The following is a 21,165-nucleotide window of genomic DNA, read 5'->3' as shown; positions in this document are numbered from 1 at the left end:
CAATCCCAGGATCAAGCCCTGCATCGGGCTCTCTACTAAGCAGGGAGCCCGCTTTCCTTCCTCTTTCTCTGCCTGCCTCTCTGCCTACTTGTGATCTCGTCTAAGAAATACGTAAAATCTAAAAAAAAAAAAAAAAAAAAGTTCTCAATTTAACTATGCAAAGAAATCACTGGAATTAAACCTAATCTCTTTACATCTAACAGAAGTGTTAAACTCAAATTAAAATTCATACACACTAAAGTATGATTTCATATTCTACTAATATTTTATTTCTGTTAATGGTTATAAAATGGTAAATAGTTACGATCAATACTAAGATTACTGTCCCTAATAACCATCCCTATTTAGAAAGGAATAACAAGTGTTAAATTTGACTACACTTTTCCTAATAGATAACTGAGTACAGACAAATATCATAAAATACTAGCCTACTGCCTGAAAACAGGTTTTCCTGACATCACAGAGGCTTTAGCAAGATAATTTGGGACCTCTACAAATTTAGAAACTATGAACAAATCACTACAGAAAAACTAACCTAATTTCCTTCACAAATCCCTTTCCTAAGTAAAACACATAAAAGACTCCTGAATATCATTTTTTCTAGTTCAAGAAAACCTCTATCCTGTAGACATGAATCATTTTTATCCTTTAAGGATCTAGTTTAGAAACTCCCCTAGAATTTCAATAATCATATTTCGTCTTTCCAAATGATAGGCTCCATGTTATTTTACCAGGAATACATGAGACATGGGAGTAACAGGAGACATTCATCCCCAGGACCCCAGCGCGGACATTTACTAAGAGTTTACCATGTGCTAAGAATTGTGGAAAGCAATACACAATGGATCTCTTTTACTTTCTCAACAACTGTAATTGAAGAATGTGGCTGGCTTTTGTCCCAGGATTTCTGCAGGGAACTCTAAATCCTTACAATTTCCTGTGATAGGAGTATCTTTGTTATTCATGCTGCCCCCTCCACGTGATAGTTTATGCTAATGAATGAGAGAGTGGGGAGAGGTCATACTAGAAAGACAAACCATGTGATTGGAGGGTTGGGGCTTTCAGCAGCAGAGTATTAGCCCTACCTCTGGGAAGGGAAGTGGAGCTAGATATTAAGTCCATGGGCAATGATTCAGTTAGTCATTACTACATAATGAAAACCCAACAGAACTCTGGACACCAAAGCCTGGATGAGAGTCCCTAGTTGCCAATACTATGTGCGGATCATCATGCATTAATGTGTCCAGAAGATAACGTGTCCCTGAGGACAACAGGAGCTTTGCATTTGGAAATTTTCCCATGTATCTCCCTGGCTAATTCTGATTTGTATCCTTTTTCTGTAATAAAACTTTAATCATAAGTACAGCATTCTCCTCAGTTCTGGGAGTTGTTCTAATGAATTATGTAACCTCTGGTAGTCTGAGATACCTGAAATTTGCAGCCAGCTGATTAGAATTGAAGGTGCCTCTGAGAATCGCTAAACTTATATCTGTATCTTGGACAGTCTTGAAGAACAGTACCTTTAATCTGATGTGTGGCTAACTTCAGGTAACAGCAAAGTTTACAAAGATCTGGTAAGAGTGTAGTCCAAACTTAGGACCTACTGAACCCTTTACAGATTAAATCTTTCTCTCCCACCCCAGGGAGAAAGATTTCTGTTCTTTCACGTCAGAGTCTCACCAGACACTGCTTTCTTTCCTCTACAGCTCAGGTAACTGACCAATCTGCTTCCTCTTTCAGTGTGTCACACATTGTTCTGTTCTGCCTGGTTTCTCATCCCTGTAAGGCTGGCTAGAAGACAGATCTTCCAAACTTTCTCATCATTTCCATTGCAGAGTCTGTTGTTTGCCTCCCACCCTGCCTCCCTTCCTCAAACTAGCACATCACCTTTCTTTTTTGTTTTTAAGATTTTATTTATATATTTGTTGGGGGTGGGGGGAGAGAGAGAGAGAGAGAGAGAGCTCAAGCAGGGGGAGCTGCAGGCAGAGGGAGAAGCAGGTTCCCTGCTCAGCAGGGAACCTGATGTGGGACTGGATCTTAGCACCCCCTAGGATCATGACCCAAGCCAAATGTAGCTGCTTAACTGACTGAGCCACCCAGGTGTCCCCATCTCTTTCTCATTTTATAGGTTTTTACTACTGATCACGAAAAGAGAAATAAAAGTATGCACCCTTTGACCCAGAAATTTTACTTACAGGAATGTATCCTATGATCTACTTCTACATGTGCACAAAGACATACAAAGATATTTAGTGTGTTACTATTTCTAATACTACAAACCACCTAAATATTTATTAACAGAAGGCTAATAAGTAAAGGATAGACTATTTTGCAATAGAATAATCAGCCATTAAAAACAAAAGACAAAGTCAGCACATGTACTCTCTCTCTAATGTTATGTAACAATTTTAAGGACAAATTTGAAACTATATAAACGAGGTGAAAACAGTTTGCTCGCAAATGCATAGGATATATCTGGAAGAATACACAAGAAACTACTAATGGTGGCCACTTCTGGATAAGAAAACAGGGAAATTAAGGGACGGAGGAGAAAGATTATTTTTCATGGCATATACTTTTGTACCTTTTGAAAGATATAACCAAATGCATGTTTTGCCTGTTAGGTTTTTAATTTCTTTTTTTTTTTTTAAGATTTAATTTATTTATTTGACAGACAAATCACAAGTAGGCAGAGAGGCGGACAGAGAGAGAGGAGGAAGCAGGCTCCCTGCTGAGCAGAGAGACCGATGCGGGGCTCAATCCCAGGACCCTGGGATCATGACCTGAGCCTAAGGCAGAGGCTTAACCCACTGAGCCACCCAGGCGCCCCAGGTTTTTAATTTCTAAAAAGCAGTAGCTAAGGCTGCTCTTTTGTGTTCTGTCCTTAATATACCCTCGTGACTCTCTTGAGATGATGTCAACGAAGTAATTTTCTCCTCATAACATGAGGCATTCCCCTTACCAATTATGCCTTCCTTCCACTGATTATATATAACCTCTTTATACAGTTAGAATATCCAGAACAGGGATGATGGATTAACCTAAACCCCTGGACTATAGTGAAAAGAATTTATATCTCAAGGAAACTCCAGGCTGACGTACCCAAGTTCAAACTTGACCACATGTAATAAAGAAAAAAAAATCTACTAAGATCATCTCTTAGTTTCACCCACAAATCCTTTATGCACACCTAACCTTCCAATACAGGAAAATAGCTTTTCAGTGCACCATTTTCACTGAGGGAATAAATATATTCCTCTTCCTGCCATTCCACTCCACTCCTCCAGGCTCCCAAAGGCCTATTCCACAGTCACTTTTGAAGACAAGGTTCTTCTTATTTCCTCTTCTTCTAGTAATGGAAGATCCCAGAACCCTGTCAATTTAATCAAGATCTCCATATAAAGCATTCAAACCTGTACCCAACCTCTTCTCCCATGGGATGGGCCCACACTGACACATATGAATTTCTGGGACTAACAAAATTTCTGAATAATGTGCCTATGGTTAAAAGATAAATGAGGTGGCAATAAATTCATAAGAGAGATTAATGCGCTATGTACCAGGAGCACCAGCTGTCCTATTAATGATTTGGCTGGATAGAAGAATGAATAGTCAAAGTTGTAAAATCTAGAATGGGAAGGATTTCTTATACATAATCATGAGTAACACCTCCCAAAGTAGCTGGCTTACAATAAATATGATATTGCCACCAGGCAGGTATGGAAATAGGCAAAAAATAAGAACACTCAAGAAATTTAACTAAAGTAGGAAAAGCAAAATATCCTTAAAACTGTCCTCTGTACTTTGAACAATATAACAGACATTTCCTTAATAAATATTTGCTAAGCACCTAATATGTATGAGGCTATTATTAGTGCCAAACATCTGCAATGGGGAAAGAATATCCTACAGACTAGTCTAACTGGGAATAATGAGGGAAAAAAGATTCAGGCCCAGTTCACAATACCGTCACCAAAAGCTCCTTCTCCAGCCCAAATAAGTTTATTTAATATTCTTTGCAGGTACTTTGTAGTACAGAAGTACTATCATGCAACTTGATTTTCTGCTTAGGAATCAAGTGCTAGTGAGTTTCTGGGACCAGTGGAATGACCACAAAAAGGATTGCTGATTTTTTGTCTAAAACCATTAAAAAACAAAACTACCTAGTTCACAGTCTTCATTTTATATACTAACATCTTAGCAACAAAGAACATCTCTCAGAATTTGGGAACTAGATTTAGTTACAAGAAAAACAACATTTTTCCTATTGTTTCCTCTTTTACTGAGTATGAATAAAAAATTCATAAGAGACCAATATATGAGAATCTATCAAAGGTAAAATGAAAAGATAATGGATTTTAGAGTCTGAGAGCCCCCTGGTTTCAATTTTTATGACTGCAAGTTAAGTCACTTAACCACTCTGAGCCTTAGTCTCCTCAGGGATATTAACTCAGAAGTTTGTAGATGGATTAAACATGATTTCATATTAAACACTTAGCATTAAATGTGGAGCCTCAAAGGTGCTCAACAAACATAAGCAACATTGTTAAAATAAATATTGGAACTTCCACTTCTGGTTACAACAGAATAACTAGTACTCAACCAACCTCCCACTCTACACAGCCATAAAACTGGATAAATACATAAGGCTCTCTCATTGAGGGGGTAAATTCCCACCTGTGGCACAGTGAGCTAGAATCTAAGCAGTACAGGAAGGTCCCACTGAGCTGAGATTAGATCAAATTTGGGGGCAGGTAAAAGAGCTAGAAACCTTGGGTCAGGGTACAAGAGTGGAAATGTATACAGGTCGGGTGGGGCCAGGAAAGGACAGAAGTCTATATGGAGGCCACCTACGGATGAGTTCTTGGCTGAGGGTTGGGCTGCACACACAAGAGAAATAACACTCTTCAGAGAATGGCTGCTAGGGAATCAAGAGTGCCACAGAGATAACTCAAGTCCAGCCAACAGTGCTAGAGGACTCTGAACTTCTTGTCAAGGCAGACATCTAGCTCATTCAACACAAAGGTCATGACCATGTATGTATCTTAAAGACTTCTTTTAGATCTGTCCTAATGAGGGGTGAGGGAAGGCTACCATGACCTAGCATAGGGTGTGGAGCCGAAATGGGATAAGGCAGTGGTGGCAGCAGCGAAGAATGGTTGTATGTAAGTAAATGATCAAATAAAAAAAAATTCTTTTAAGATTTTATTTATTTATTTGACAGAGACAGAGAAAGGGCACAAGCAGGCAAAGGGAGAGAAAGAAGCAGGCTCCCCACCAAGCAAGGAGCCTGATGCGGCACTCGATCCCAGGACCCCGGGATCATGACCTGAGCCGAAGGCAGCTGCTTAACCAAATGAGCCACCCGGCGTCCCTCAAATAAATATTTTTAGGATAATGGGAATCGGATTCATCAGAGACAGAAGTTAAAAATATGCAAAGGGAGAAAACAAGAGAGAAGGCTGTGGCATTGGATTGGACTAGAGAAATTACTGCAAATGCATGATTTTCAGTATTTCTTTCAATATGTATCTACAGACATCTATAAATTACAGATCCACTGAGATGGCCTGGAATTATTGACATACCAATAGCAACAAGCACACCTAGTATTGTATTTTTTTTTTTTTTTTAGTATTTTATTTCTTAATACTAATGTCTACTGAAAAGGAACAAGGCTCCCTGAAGAAATGACTGATTTCAGGTCTGGGACAAGAGAAAGTTCAAGATGTGCCCTAAACATCTTGTGTTAGAACAAGAAGTGTTCAAAAAATGATGGGGACGTGAAAAGAACAAAGAAGACAGCTTGAACGGCCTCCCAATAGTCAAATACAGAACTATTTGAACATAAGAATGGGATTCCATGAATATATACTGAGATAAATAAATGAATAAAATGAATGTTTAATAAGAAACAGGATATTTAGTATCTTAGAGTACCTCCCCACAAAATACTTACTGACTACAAAGAGTAAAAGAGTAACTTCATAGCAGAGAAGTCTTGTTGACACCACTTTAATCAAGAGATCAAAATTAGTATCACCAGTTATCAAACAAATCAAAATCACATGCTACTTGACAGGGTAAAATGAAAATGAGAACATGTGATTTCTGTGATATTCCTGTGAAAGATGCAACCGAACTCCAACATAAAGTGGGCCAGACAAACCTAAATGGACATTTAAAAAATAACTGGCTTATAATCTTCAAAAGTATCAAGATCATGAAATTCAAAAAAACAAAACAAAAACCACACCAAAACAACAACAAAAAACCCCGAGAAAACACTCCAGATCAAAGATTAAAAGATATGACATTCAAATACATGTGTTGAAAATGGACCTTTTTGCTACAAAAGACATTAGTGGAACAAGTGGATCTTAGTTTCCTTGTCTGTACATCGTGATGTTAAACTAAATCTATTGCAAACATCAATAGAGAACGCAAAGAAGTTTTTATAAAGACAAACAAAAAACTAAATCTAACAATATTTCAAAATATAGAAAGACCTCCACTGGTATTCTAATGATGCTTATAAAGAAGACTACCACAGACACTTACAGGCCTTAACCAAAACTGATCTTAATAAATTTTTTTTTTTTTTAGATTTTATTTATTTATTTGTCAGAGAAATAGAGAGAGTACAGGCAGGCAGAGTGGCAGGTAAAGGCAGAGGGAGAAGCAGGCTCCCCGCGGAGAAAGGAGCCCGATGTGGGACTCGATCCCAAGACGCTGCGATCATGACCTGAGCCGAAGGCAGCCACTCAACCAACTGAGCCACGCACGCATCCTGATCTTAATAAATTTAAGTCTTATAGAAAAAAGTGTTAAGGAAAAGAAATGTTACATAATGCCTCTATAAATAGTACAACCACAGTGGAATATTATCTAGCTATACCAATTTATAGGGACAGAAGTCGAGACTTTGTTAAATACAGAAAGGAAAATTTAGCCCAGAATATATAACACATACTCCCTTTTGTATGTATGTTTGTATATATGTATAAGATAGCCATATATATGGGCCTGACTATGCATTAAAAATTTCTGGAAAGACACATAAGAAACTGTTGACAATGACTAGTTCTGTGAAATAGGAATAGATGGTTTTAAAGGAGACAGGGCACCTTCCTCTCCATCTTCTGCCCTTGTACACTCAATTCTCAACATTAAAAAAAAAAAAAAAATCACATCACCAGCTAGAAAACTATCAAGAAAAGCAAAGAAATGATTATTTTAACAGTCTGGGCAGCAGTTAAATACAGGGCAGGAGGAAAACATACTGTGGTTTTCTGGAATGCTGATGATGTTCTATTTCTTTTTCTTTTTTAAAGATTTTATTTATTTGACAGACAGAGATCACAAGTAGGCAGAGAGGCAGGCAGAGAGAGAGAGGGGGAAGAAAGCTCCCCGGTGAGCAGAGAGCCTAATGTGGGGCTCCATCCCAGGGCCCTGAGATCATGACCTGCGCCAAAGGCAGAGGTTTAACCCACTGAGCCACCCAGGCGCCCCTGATGTTCTGTATCTTGACCTAGAAAATAATTACATGAATATCTGTTTCATGATTATTTAATAAGCCATACATATTTGTGCAGACTTTCTTAATATGTAAATATTTCATAATTTAAAAACAAAAACATAAAGTTTCAGGAAAAAAAGTAAAAACAAGAGCCTTTTAGAAAGAAAACTACAGTATTTTACCTGCAAGAGTATGTAGGTTCTCCTACTTTAAAAACACGACCACAAAGATGAGAAGGTTTGTTTGCTTGTTCAAGTTTTGGAAATCCAAATGCAGGATCTTCACCACAAAGGTACCATTCCATTGGTCCCAACAAAACATGCTGTGCCAGCATGTCCTCCTTCTGTGGAAAAGGGTTGGGACCCCTGCAGTAGATTTTGGGTACATAGTGGGCTAAATGCTGGTACACTTCTCTAGTGAGGTCAGTTGCTTGCAGCCATTTCTTTAAAAAAAAAAAAAAAGAAAAGAAAAGAAGAGAAAAAAGAAAAATTAGGTTTAAACAATGTCAAACTGCTCATCTGGATAAACCTACTATATATTCCTTTAGTACAAAAACAGCGATTAAGATAATCACAAATTATTTTGCTGACAACTCATAACCATGTTTTCTTTCCAAAAAGGGTAAAATTCATTTAGAACTTTATTAAAATGCCACTATTTGAGAATTCTACTTTAAAGTAAAATGATCCCTCTCCTCAAAATTACTCTTGAAGCAACCTTCTGTAGGCAGTTATAGGAAAATGACACAACAAATCATCATGTAGGACACAAACCATTATGCCCATCTGACTTCCACTCTAATGCTTTGCTCAAATATACTGATTGTGATTTGGGTTCTCATGTCAGTTTGCTAACAGGAAGAGTATGCAATGAACATGAACTGCCTTACACTATGCCTACTTACACTTCTCACTGATTAATAAATGATACACCAGTCTCTTATGAATAGGAATCTATGAGGGACTTTGTTCTATCAATTATGCCTTCTTTCCCTGATCAATGACTCTGTAAACCCTTTCCCCTTTGCTCTCTCTGCTCAAAAACAAAAGCTACTTTTCTGTCCCAAACTTTGATGTCCAACTACCTGTGATAATTAATCTCCTTTCAACTGAACTAGAGCTGAGGTTAATAAGATGACTTTTGGAAAGCCCCTAGGGATGGATACCTGGTTGCCAGGGGAACACAGCATGTGATAAGGTTGGAAATAATAGCCTCCACCCCCAACCTCAGGGAGGGGAGAGGTGCTCCCGGTTGAGCTAATCATTAACGGCCAATGGTTTGCTAATTATGCTTACATAATGAAGCTTCCATAAAAACTTCTATGTTGGGGTTCAAAGAGCTTCTGGATTGGTGAACCCAGAAGGGCTGGTGCACCCAGATTCAGCATGGAAGCTCTGCACCCCTTCCCACATACCTTGCTCTATGCATCTCTTCCATCTGCTGTTTCCGAGTTGTATCATTTTACAATAAACCAGTAATTTATTAAATAAACCATTTCCCTGACTTCTGTGAGCCAATCTAGCAAATTATTGAACCCGAAGAGGGGGTCATGGGAACCCTCAATTTGTAGCCAAGTCAGAGAGAAGTTCTAGGTAACCTGACGACCCACTGTTTGTGACTGGCATCTTAGGTGGTGAGGGGGTCAGTCTTGTGGGACTGTGCCCTTAATCTGTGGGATCTGATTCTAATTCCAGGTGGATGGTGTCAGAATTGTAAGACACCCACTTGGCGTCTGTAGGGAATTAGAAAACTGCTTAGTATGGGGGAAAAACTCACACATTCAGTGGCCACAGGTATTGTTAAGTGTAGAGGGAAATAGAAGAAAGTTTCTCTTGATTCAAACACCAACTCAATAGGTCTAAAATTGAACTTATGATCTCCACTACCCCTTCTCAAAAACCTATTTCCGGGGCGCCTGGGTGGCTCAGTGAGTTAAGCCTCTGCCTTCGGCTCAGGTCATGATCTCAGGGTCCTGGGATCGAGTCCCACATCAGGTTCTCTGCTCAGCGGGGAGCCTGCTTCCCTCTCTCTCTCTCTGCCTGCCTCTCTGTCTACTTGTGATCTCTCTCTGTCAAATAAATAAATAAAATCTTTAAAACAAACAAACAAACAAAAAACCTATTTCCTCCACTTCCCTATTTTAGATACAAGCATCTACCTAAGTAACCACACCAACATAAAGCGGGCCAGAAAAACCTGAAAATCTTCCTTCATCCCCGTTAGTCTTGCCCTTGCACAGCCCATTTTCCAACCTCACTACCAGAGTGATTCTTGCAAAACGTCAATCTGATCATGTCATTCCGCTTCCCCTTGCATTTAGGATCAAGTGAAGTCCCCGACATGATCTATAAGGTCTTCTGCCTCTGTCATACTTGTTTCCTCCTCCTGACCTGTAGTGCTCTTCTCTCTGCTTTACAGGTTATTTTCTACTCATTCTTCAGAATTCCATGTTTCACATTCTCTAAGATGCCTGCTCATCCCATTCCTCATTCCCATCACCCGTTCCCAATTCCCCTAGGTCTAAAATAGAACCCAGCGCCAGTGGGCATTTAGTAAAATCTTTTACCAGAGTGACTATAAACATGTTTATACTACTTACTATCATACGCATTGATATTGCAGAAAGATGCTACTTGTGGCTTTAATGAAAGCAGAGATAACAGATCCAGGCCTGCAATCTCTAAAAACCAAACCAAATAAGCCCTAGGTAAGGCACCCTTCAAACCACCTCCTTTCCTTTCCATTTTTACTTCCTTACATCTTAAGTCTGTTCCCTGTATTGTCAATGATCTCCATCAATTCTGTCTGTATGTTTATTTGTCCCCCATACTGCTTTTTGTATTTGCACCTTATTTTGGCTCTAAACCAGGCAAAAATTTAAAATCAGAATACATGAAAGGACTCACTTCTACAAAGATGCAGTTAACAGAGCTGCTAACTCACATGCCCCATGTTTACCTATGGATTACAATCAAAATTTACATTACATCCTTGTTAAAAGAGTTTACATTCTAGTAATGTCTAACACCGTAAGACAACACTATAAGGTCTTCATTTTAACTCTTACTTGTACAGTCTTGACCCACTTCCTTCCTTCTAAAAATAACTATATAGAGAGAGAAGTTTTAAATATTTCTGAGGTGGTATATATTAACTTTCTAGTCAACTTCATATTTTCATGTGTACTAAAAATGTAAGAATTTTGTTTGTAAATTAAAGGACTGAACTGAAGCTTCTTAGGGAGCACAGTGAAAAAAGTTTTTATCCTGAAGAGAAACTATCTTTTTCAAATGTTACCAATTTAGTTGTTTGCTTTATGCAAGGAGGAAAGACTAAACTACTCTTAAAACAACAGCACTTCTTGGGAGATAATCCCACAGGATTAAGGATTATCTCTCTTTTGAGAAGTGACTTGCAATCAAAATTACACACACACACACACACACACACACAAAATTCAGCAATTATAAAAGGATGAGTTAAAAAAAAAAGTAGTCAATAGTAAAAGGTAAAGACTCATCAACCAATAAGCAACCTAAAATCTAATTCTCTGGGCTAAAAAATACCTTTTGATCAAAACCACAATGAGATACCACCTCACACCAGTCAGAATGGCTAAAATTAACAAGTCAAGAAATGACAGATGCTGGCGAGGATGCGGAGAGAGGGGAACCCTCCTACACTGCTGGTGGGAATGCAAGCTGGTGCAACCACTCTGGAAAACAGTGTGGAGGTTCCTCAAAAAACTGAAAATAGAGCTACCCTACAACCCAGCAATTGCACTACTGTGTATATATCCTAAAGATACAAACGTGGTGCTCCGGAGGGGCACGTGCACCCGAATGTTTATAGCAGCAATGTCCACAATAGCCAAACTGTGGAAAGAGCCTAGATGTCCATCAACAGATGAATGGATAAAGATGATGTGGTATATATACACAATGGAATACTATGCAGCCATCAAAAGACATGAAATCTTGCCATTTGCGACGACGTGGATGGAACTAGAGGGTATCGTGCTTAGCGAAGTAAGTCAATCGGAGAAAGACAACTATCATACGATCTCTTTGATATGGGGAAGTGGAGATGCAAGGGGGGGGTTGGGGGGAGGTAGGAAAAGAAAAAATGAAAAGATGGGATTGGGAGGGAGACAAACCATAAAAGACTCAATCTCAAGAAACAGACTGAGGGTTGGGGGGGGGAGGGGGGACGGGAGAGGGTGGTGGGGGGGAAATGGACATTGGGGAGGGTATGGGCTATGATGAGTGCTGTGAAATGTGTAAACCTAGCGATTCACAGACCTGTACTCCTGGGGATAAAAATACATTATATGTTTATTAAAATAAAAAAATACCTTTTGGCCGTATCTAAGGATAAATGCCCCGTTTTTCACCCATTGTCAGAAACCCTACTTCAAAATCTGAACGAAGACAGTAAAATTATCCTAAGTAACTTCTTTCTGGATAAAAAAGCTTTAAGATTGAAAGAATTCACTCCTATGATGCTAGAAAGTTATACTTCAGGCAATGTTAATTTACAGCACATTTAAAGGTTTTATTTTAACAACAATTTTTTTTTTATAGTTTATGTTCCCATTTTTTTTAAAACCACTTTTGAAGCATTTTCATCCAGGGAGAATAAAAGGTGATGATTTCTAAAAGAAATTATATGTTTTGTGGCTCCAACAACACTGACAGGTCAAATCTGTTCATAATTTTTTTTTTTTTTTTAAAGTAGACTCCATGACCAACCTGGGGCTTGAACTCATGACCTTGAGATTAAGAGTTGTATGCTCTACCAAGGAGCCAGCAAGGCACACCCTGTTCATAGATTCCTTAAACAAAAAATTCAGAAACTAGTATCAACTTTTGGGTAAGAAAAAAAAATCAGCACTCTTATATGAAATATTTTATATGTTAGAATATTAACTACATGTTGTTATATATTTATACTATATCACTGTAACACTTGTATATTGTAATATATAAAATAGTATATTACTGTATATAATATCTGCTGGCAATATATCACATATTAGTAAAGCATTTCAGCCTGAATACTGTTTGTAATATATTATTATAAATTACTAAGAAGATACAAATATCTGGTTTAAAAAACACAGGCATATGCTTCAAATTTAAAATCACCTAACAGATCTGAGATCTGAAATGGGCATTTCAAACTTCTTTAAATTTAAACAACATAAAAAGCAGAGTACCTTTACATGAGAATTCTATACCAGAAATACTGAATTAGTGACTGGCAACAGTATAGATTAAAAAAAAATTGTAAAGAGAAACTGAACAGGAGGAAAAAAATTTTTGGCCACCTTTCACAATAATGGCTCATATTTCTCAAAAAGAATAAAATCAATAGCCTTTCCTCTCCTCACTAACATAAGCTAATGGTAACTGTTTCTCCAACAGGAAAAACTACTGATTTCTAACTTGGTTGCATGTTAATATTTCAGACACTTGTGGCTGTCACACCAATGTGCACAACAAAGTAATAAGCACTATCTTATTAGAAGTCCTCCATAAGGGAAGTAAAGAAACTGTCAACTCATTCCACTAAAGTAAACATGTTATGACAATGTTTCCAGGAGCTTTCCTTTTTTGAATGCTAAATTTAAGCCTTGGGATAGAGAGCGAGTACAATAAACACCAAAATGAAAGAATCCCTAGAGGATAGCCTTTTATTACAGTATCTAATTATTATTCTATACCCAATTAAAACTGTATCCTTCAACCACATTTGATTTGTTTTCAAACAAGAACCACCAACATGTAAGTTAATTACAAAACAATAATCACTAGTGCTAAATGAAAATTTTAAGATTAAGAAAAATTTTAAACAAATCATACTGAGTTCCAGAAATGAAGCATTCACAAATCAAAATAATATAGAAACTCAATAATAAAAGGAAAAAATCGAATTTAAAAATAAGCAAAAGACCTGAATTGACACTTCCAAAGATGTACAGTCAATAAGATCATGAAAAGATGTTCAGCATCAACAATCATGAGGGAAATACAAATCAAAACTACAATGAGATACCACTTTACACTCAACAGAATGGCTATAATCAAAAAGATAATAGGGTTGGAAAGGATACAGAGAAATTCACTAAAACACTCGCATACTGCTGATTAAAGTGTAAAAGGAAGCAGTCACTCTGAAGAACAGCTGAGTGGTTCCCCAAGACATTAAGCATAAAACTACTATAGAACCCAGCAATTCTATGCCTGGGTATATATGCCCAAGAGAAATTAAAATGTATGTTCCCACAAAAACAAACACAAATGTTCACAGCAGCATAATTCCTAATATCCAAAAAGTGTTAACAACCCAAACATCCATCAACTGATGAATGGATAAATAAAATACGGTATAGTCATATAACGAACTATCATTTGGCAATAAAACGGAATGAGGTATTGATATATGCTACAAGGATGAATCTTGTAAACATTTGCTAAGTGAAAGAAACAAGTCAAAAAGACAACATATTGTTATGCTTCCATCTATTTGAAATTTCCAGAATAGGGGCACCTGAGTGGCTCAGTGGATTAAGCCTCTGCCTTCGGCTCAGGTCATGATCCCACGGTCCTGGGATCGAGCCCCACATCGGGCTCTCTGCTCAGCGGGGAGCCTGCTCCCCCCACCCCCGTCTGTTTCTCTGCCTACTTGTGATCTCTGTCAAATAAATAAATAAAATCTTAAAAAAAAAAAAAAAAGAAATTTCCAGAATAAGCAAATCGATGGCAGCAAAAAATAGATAAGTAGTTTAGTTGGGAGTTTAGAGGAAAACAGAAGTGACTACTGATAAGTATAGGATTTTTTTTTTGGGATGATGAAAATGTTCTAAAATTGTAGTGAACGTCACACAACTGTGAATATAATAAAAACACCCTAAATTGAATTTATATATCTGAATTATGTATAAAACTGTCAAAATTTAAAAGCAAAAAGTATCCAATATAGACATAAAACTCGACATAAAACTACTATAATGAATATGTATTTTAGGTTTGGGGAAAAACAATATATGTATTTCTTAAGTCACAATCATCCACTAGAACACATGATAATAAAATCTGTGCAGTAAAAAATGTAGATAGACTTGAGAAGCGCTGGGAAAGTCATATTGTTGTGCAATCAATTCTACCAAGAAAAGGAGAAAACTGAGAAGAGAGGGCCACTTTAAGATAATTGATAAGCTTACAACCATCAAAGAGAGAAGAGAGCGCTTAAAGGCTTTTGTGAGGAATGCTTGTCAGGATACATAAAATCACAAAAGTCCTTCCTCCTCAAAATAGAAATTTAAAAAGCAGTGTGTAAATAAAGTGTGGGAAAAGCCTATTAAGTAATTTTAAATGGATGTGATCCCACAAATTACCAGTAACAAAGGTCTAAAGGCAGCAATTACTGCTTTGTTTACTCTAAAATTTACTTTTAACTTGAGAAAACTTTATTAATTCATTTCAATTTGTGATATAGAGCTGTGCTGTAGCCCAAGCTGAAAGAACAGCTGTAAGTGTATGTCATTTTAACTAAATACAGACAATAAATTTCTCACAAAGTAAGGCCAGGTTATACAGCTGGAAGAGCCTTGTATTTTAATATTAGTGTGCACCTTCTTTAAGGACTTTTGTTGGTCTTTAGACTAAATATTTTTTCATATTATTGTTCAGAAAGCCATTTAAAAGTAAACAGAACAAAAGTAAAATGTGGCTCAGATTGTGATCTTCACAAACTCAAATTAATAAATTTTTATTGCTTTTCCCTTAATTTCTCCCTCTGCATCTGCCTGAGAATTTCCCTGCACAAGAATTATTGCACTGCCCTCTAACACCGTTTATAACTGGTCTTCACAGGAACTTCAACAAGTTGGAGAAACTCCCAATCACTTGATAGCTTGCACTTTCAGAACTGCAAAAATAAAGCACACAGCCTGTACCGCTGGGCCAACACACACATAATTTGGGGGGTATAAAAACAACACTTTGAGGTAGACAACAGATTAAAATATCAATATGGATACTGACAGTGACAGACTGGGAATAGCTGTCATTCTGACCATTTTCCTGTTTACTTGTAACACTTTTTCTTTTTTCACATCTCTCTGATAAATGAAAGGCAGATAAGGGATGAAAATCCTCAGGCTGTTGCGGTATTAAGTAAAAAGTAAATGAAAACAGACCTACACTAAACAAGTTGGTTTCAAAAAAATAAAATCCAAGAGTCATCATTCAACAACATATTAAACTCTTCACCTCTGCTCCTGTCAACTGCTTCCACTCTGCCTCTAGTGTCTTCGTCAAGTCACACAAAGAACTCCTCACTGACCAACAGCTAGCTCCAAAGGGCCCCACTAAAATGTTGTTCCTAACATTAGAGTTGTTGACAAGTGTTCAAAGGTCCCTCCCTCCCCAGAAACTAAGCTTCTTAAATCGGAGACCTTAGAGGTGAGGCCTAGGTTGTTGTGGTCCATATAACCTTCCTGGACAATTTGTTCTAATGGTGTTACCCGTCCTTCTTGAGCAAAGATGCCATCAAGTTTATTAAAGTAATCATTTTACAACTCTGCTACTTACAAGAGCATATTCATAATACACTTTCATTACAATACTGGGTTTGAATGTTTAAGTTTGGGATTTAACCGCTCTCACTAGGCTGTGACCAAAACTCACTTTATTGGTTTCCATTTGTTGAAAGCTGCTCTCTCAAAGTTACATAACAATTCTTTCCACCCAACTAACCCCAACTCCTAAAAAATTATTTTTTTTTACTCTCCCAGCCTCCACTACTGCTTTCTCACACTCAGTAAACACGCCCAGACACTACTTTCCGCACATTCATCAACGCTGTCGACTGACCAAACCGGTGCAAAAATGCACTGAACAGGGGATGAAGGGAGAACAGCGCCGTTTGCATCCTCTGGTGCCCAGGGCAATCCCAGAACAAAGTAGGAACACGGTTCGGGTAGCATGTTTCGGTGGAGGAGGCAATGCTCCGCTAATCTGCGGAAAAGGAATTAGGCAGATGAAGTAGGACGATTATACCCCCAAACAAGGAAGCGTCTCCCCTTCCCTCTTCCAGGAGCTAGCAAAAAGGGCAAAGGCCCTCGTGCTGGGGACCTAATGAGACCGTGGGGGCAAAAGAGGAATAGTGGAGGAGCTGTGGTTCTCCTAGGCAAAAAGGGAACGCAAAAAGGCAAAAAGGTGGCTGGCGCCCAGCACGGCTCCGCCGCCTATTAGAAGATAAAGGAAGGAAGGAGCAGGGCAGGCACAGTGGCCTCCCCGGGCCGTTACCCACAAGGCGAGGACAGAGAGCACGGCGAGGTCGTAGCCCCAAGTCAGGGAAGAGCTGCTCCAAGATTTCCAGGAGTCGGTTCCTCCCCCGGGGCGCGGCCTGCGAGGGCCGAAAGTCCCCGCTCGGGTCCCGGCACTCACCCCTGCAATCTCCTCAGCCGAACATTCCAGCAAACTCCGGTCGATGGCCTGCACCTCGGGCTCCAGCTCCGACGCCATCTTCCCTCCTCCTCCTCACCAGCGCTGGCGCCGCTACCGCCGTCCCGAGGGCCGCGGCCTCGCCACAGCCCTGGCTGCCGAGACTGCCACCCGTGCCCCAGGCAGTCAGTCCGGGGTCGTCCAGGCGGCCGCGGGTGGGGAAGAAGAAGAGTAGTCTGAGGTAAGCCGGGCAGAAGGAAAAGCGGCCTCCTGCGCTCCCTCCGGGCTCGGCGCCCAAAAGTCAAGTCACTGCCTCGTCCTGGCCCCGGAGAAGGACACAGAGAACCCAGGACCTGGCACTCTCGCTAGCTTCTACCGCGTCCGGCACCGGGAAAGGGGCAACAACACCCAAAAGAAGAAGCCGAGCATTCTGGGAGCTGTAGTCCTCCGCCACACGGCCGGGAAGCAGGTGGAGCCCTTATAGGGTGCCCCACGAAGCATTTTGGGAGTTGTAGTCCATCTTTTAACCAGAACATGGGCAAATGGCAGCTAAGTGGGCGGGGCTTTCCTGTACCACTAGAATCCTGGGAAGAGACTGGCGGAAAGAAGCCCTCACCTGGGAAGAAGCCGAAGAGCAAGACATTGTGGGAACTGTAGTTTTATTCCTTCAGTCTATTTGTTCCTGTTTGTATCTGCAGATCTTAGAACGGTGCCTGGCACGTGGCAACCGCTCAAGTACTTTTCAAGGCCTGACATAGGTAGACAGATACTCGTGGAAAGAATGGAAGAATCACATTCTATTCCCATAGTTCTATGGCCCTGTCATTCATCATGCCCTCATCTTTCAGACTGTAACTGAGGCGGACATTACCCAGATTCTTGGAGGGTTTGAAACATACTTAAACTCTAGGCAAGAAAACATTTCCAAGTAATTTAGTTATGGCCACTTATCAAAGTTTATTATAAATGTTGCTGGAAAGGAAAAATAGCCTGTAAGCCAAATCTATCAAGATTTACTCTTGATAGGGACATTTTATAAAAATAGATTAGGTACAAAAGAAAATTAGGTTAGAGGTAAGTAGTGTCTTGACTGACAGGTGAATGTGTTTCTTAGAACAAGTCTTCAGTTCTTTTAGAGTTTATCAGAAAATTGCTTGCACATTTTATCAAGCATGCCAGTTAATTGCGAGAAAGGGATTGTGAATTAAGGAGGGGGGGTGGGGATCTGACCCAATCCAGGCCTGGGAAATGTTTTTGTTTTTATTGTTTTAATAATAATATTAACTAAGTGTCTTTTTGTTTTTGCTTTTTTGATTAGGAAATAAAAATCACCTATAATCTCATAGTACAAATAAGTCTTGCTATCGCTTTTGAAAATAAAAGATTAGAAATTCAAACTTAATAGGAATATATTTTGTAAAGACTTTATTTTTTTGAGAGAGAGCAAAAGAGAGCAGGAAAAAGCACACATGAGCAGGGGGGAGGGGCAGAGGGAGAAGAGGAAGCAGGCTCATCACTGAGCAGAGAGCCGGACTTGGGCTTCATCCCAGGACCCCAAGATCATGACCTGAGCCAAGGCAGATGCTTAAACGATTGAGCCACCCAGGTGCCCTGGTAGGAATATTTTATTTATTTCTCTATTTATTTTTAAAGTAAGCGCTATGCCCAACATGGGATTGAACTCACGACCCCAAAATCAAAAGTCATATGCTCCACTAACTGAGTCAGCCAGCCAAGTGCCCATGTAGAAATATTTTAAAAGGAAAAATGAGGGTTGGCTGGGTGACTCAGTTGGTTAATTGTCTGTCTTCGGCTTAGGTCATGATCCCAGCATCCTGGGATCGAGTCCTTCATTGCGCTCCCTGCTCAGTGGGGAGTCGGCTTCTCCCTCCATCTAGTTCTGTTCCCCTCTCCCGCTTGTGTGTACATGCTCTCTCTCTCTGTCTCAAGTAAATAAATAAAATCATTAAAAAAATTTTTAAAAAGGAGAATGAAAACTACTCCACTTACTCCCAGTCCCTCCTCCCCGAAGAAAATAATTTTTAATACTTTCTTATGATTTGGTCTAGGAAAAAAAATACATATATCTGGATAGATATCTAGAATGAGTTATCTTGAAATGTTGATCTATATGGTACTTTCTTTTTTACCCAATTTCCTTGACTGTTACTCTACCTAGTCAGAGTCAAGCTGGAGGAAAACTGGGATTGTTATAACCTGGAAGCAAAGGTAATGCCTCTTTAAGGGTCCTAACATAGAATTAAAGCCATTTAAATAGATTATAAAGAAAATTTCTGCTGTTAGCATTATTTCCTTCCTTCTATTACTTTTAGATTGATTTTAATATTTTTTCTAAATTCTTGAGTTGGGTGTTTGCTATTAATATTTCTCTTTGTTTCAACATATACACTTAAGGCAGTGGTTCTCAAACTTAAGCATGCATCAGAATCACCTGGAGGTCTTGATAAAATACAGATTTCTAGATCCCAAAATTTCAAATTTCTAATTCAATAGGTTTTGGGCAGAGACAGAAAATTGCGTTTCTGTCAAATTCCTGGGTCATCCTGCTGGCCTGGGGACCAACTTTAGAACCAAAAGATTTATTAAGGCAATACATTTCCATATCTACTGCTTTGACTGCATTACACACATTTTGGTATGTAGTGATTTCATTATCATCCATTGCTAAATATTTTCTGATTTTATTATGATTTCTTCTTTGCCCCATATAGTATAGGTTAAATTTTTCAAATATGTGTGGTATTGTTATCGTTTGTTACTGCTTTCTCATTGTATCACATTGTGGGCAGAGAACATGGTCTATATGATGTACATTCTGTAGTATAAAATGACATTTGGTTTGCAGACTTGAGTATGTGGCCAACAAATTCTTCAAAGCCATTATTTTTTCAAATATTACCTTCAAATATTTCTTCAAGTATTACCATTCTATTTTTCTCCTTCTGAGACTTCTGTCTGACTCTCTTTTCTATTCTCTATTAATCTTTTTCATTCTTCCATACTTTTTTAAAAAATTTTATTTACTTATTTGACAGACAGAGATCACAAGTAGGCAGAGAGGCAGGCAGAGAGAGAGGAGGGGAAGCAGGCTCCCTGCTGAGGAGAGAGTCCGATGCGGGGCTCAGTCCCAGGACCCTGAGATCATGACTTGAGCTAAAGGCAGAGGCTTTAACCCACTGAGCCACCCAGGCGCCCCACATTCTTCTATACTTTTAACTGTCTGTGCTGCATTCTGGATATATCTTCTAGTATGCAAACTCTCTCGACAGCTGTGTCTAATCTGATATTGAAAAATCTGCTAAGTTATTTTCAGTGATTTCCTTTGTCATTCCTAGTAATTACATTTAATTCATTTCAAAGATTCTTGTTCCTCTTCCATAATGTCATGTTACTTATGTATGGTTCTAAATATTTTTATATCTCTCATACTTTTAAATAGGCATGTTCAGTATTCATTAGATTGTTGTAGTTATGAAGATCTTGGGAATCTAATCTTACTTTGTGTGTTTATGTGTTAATCACTTAAATGATTGTTTCCTTTCCACTTTGTAATTATGAATTTTGAGATCATCTTCATTGAACATTAGCCATGAGAAACTTGAGAGGCCTCTGTTGAGAGCACATACCTTCAAAGTGGTTTTGCATTTGCCTCTGCAAAGCCAAGCATTCTAGAAGCATCATAAACTCAGGACCAGGCCCTCTGGGAGTATCATATACGTAGGGACCAATTTTTATGTCAGTTTCTTGTCTTGGGGTTCCCTAATAATATAAATTCAATTGTGTGACATTGTCCCTGTTTGTAAATTCTTAAGGGAGAATACTTTTTCTTTCTCAGAGTCAAGATTAAAATCTTCCTTGTCATTTCCCTTTTCAGGTCAGTGTGTGTTTTTCTAGTCTATATTTTCACTGATGTTACTTTCCTTTCAAAGCCGTGGCTTTCTGTAGGGATCACAGTTTCAATTGGTGTTTCTTGGATCCAAGGTCTTGTCTTATGTTCCCATGTGGGCATTTAAAACATCCGGTTAGACAGGACATATTGAATATTCATAGTAGCGAAAGGTAAGGGGTGGGAAAGAGACTAGGGAATGGCAACATCAAAATTTTGGAAGATGGGAAGCAAATGGATGAGAAATAACTGACTTAGCAATTAGAGAATGCTGAAACCTAAGTTAG

At 38.8% G+C, this 21,165-nt stretch overlaps 1 protein-coding gene across 3 annotated transcripts in view; it reads right to left on the bottom strand.

Moving 5' to 3' along the window:
* The window catches only part of UBR2 (ubiquitin protein ligase E3 component n-recognin 2), a 124,117-nt gene extending 106,690 nt beyond the window's left edge, over nt 1-17,427 (bottom strand). For all 3 annotated transcript variants that reach the window (XM_080807224.1, XM_080807225.1, XM_080807223.1), the window contains exons 1-2: nt 16,975-17,427; nt 7,702-7,961 (exon numbers count right to left, since the gene is read on the bottom strand). In XM_080807224.1, the coding sequence (XP_080663350.1) occupies nt 7,702-7,961; nt 16,975-17,052 (338 nt within the window). In that variant the 5' untranslated portion in view covers nt 17,053-17,427. The remainder of the gene's footprint in view (nt 1-7,701; nt 7,962-16,974) is intronic.
* Between the last annotated feature and the right edge of the window lie 3,738 nt (nt 17,428-21,165).

The sequence above is a fragment of the Martes martes genome, assembly GCF_963455335.1.
Source record: "Martes martes genome assembly, chromosome: 6".
NCBI classification, from domain to species: domain Eukaryota; kingdom Metazoa; phylum Chordata; class Mammalia; order Carnivora; family Mustelidae; genus Martes; species Martes martes.
The sequence above is the reverse complement of the archived record's forward strand: the minus strand, read 5'-3'. Positions and strand labels throughout refer to the sequence as shown.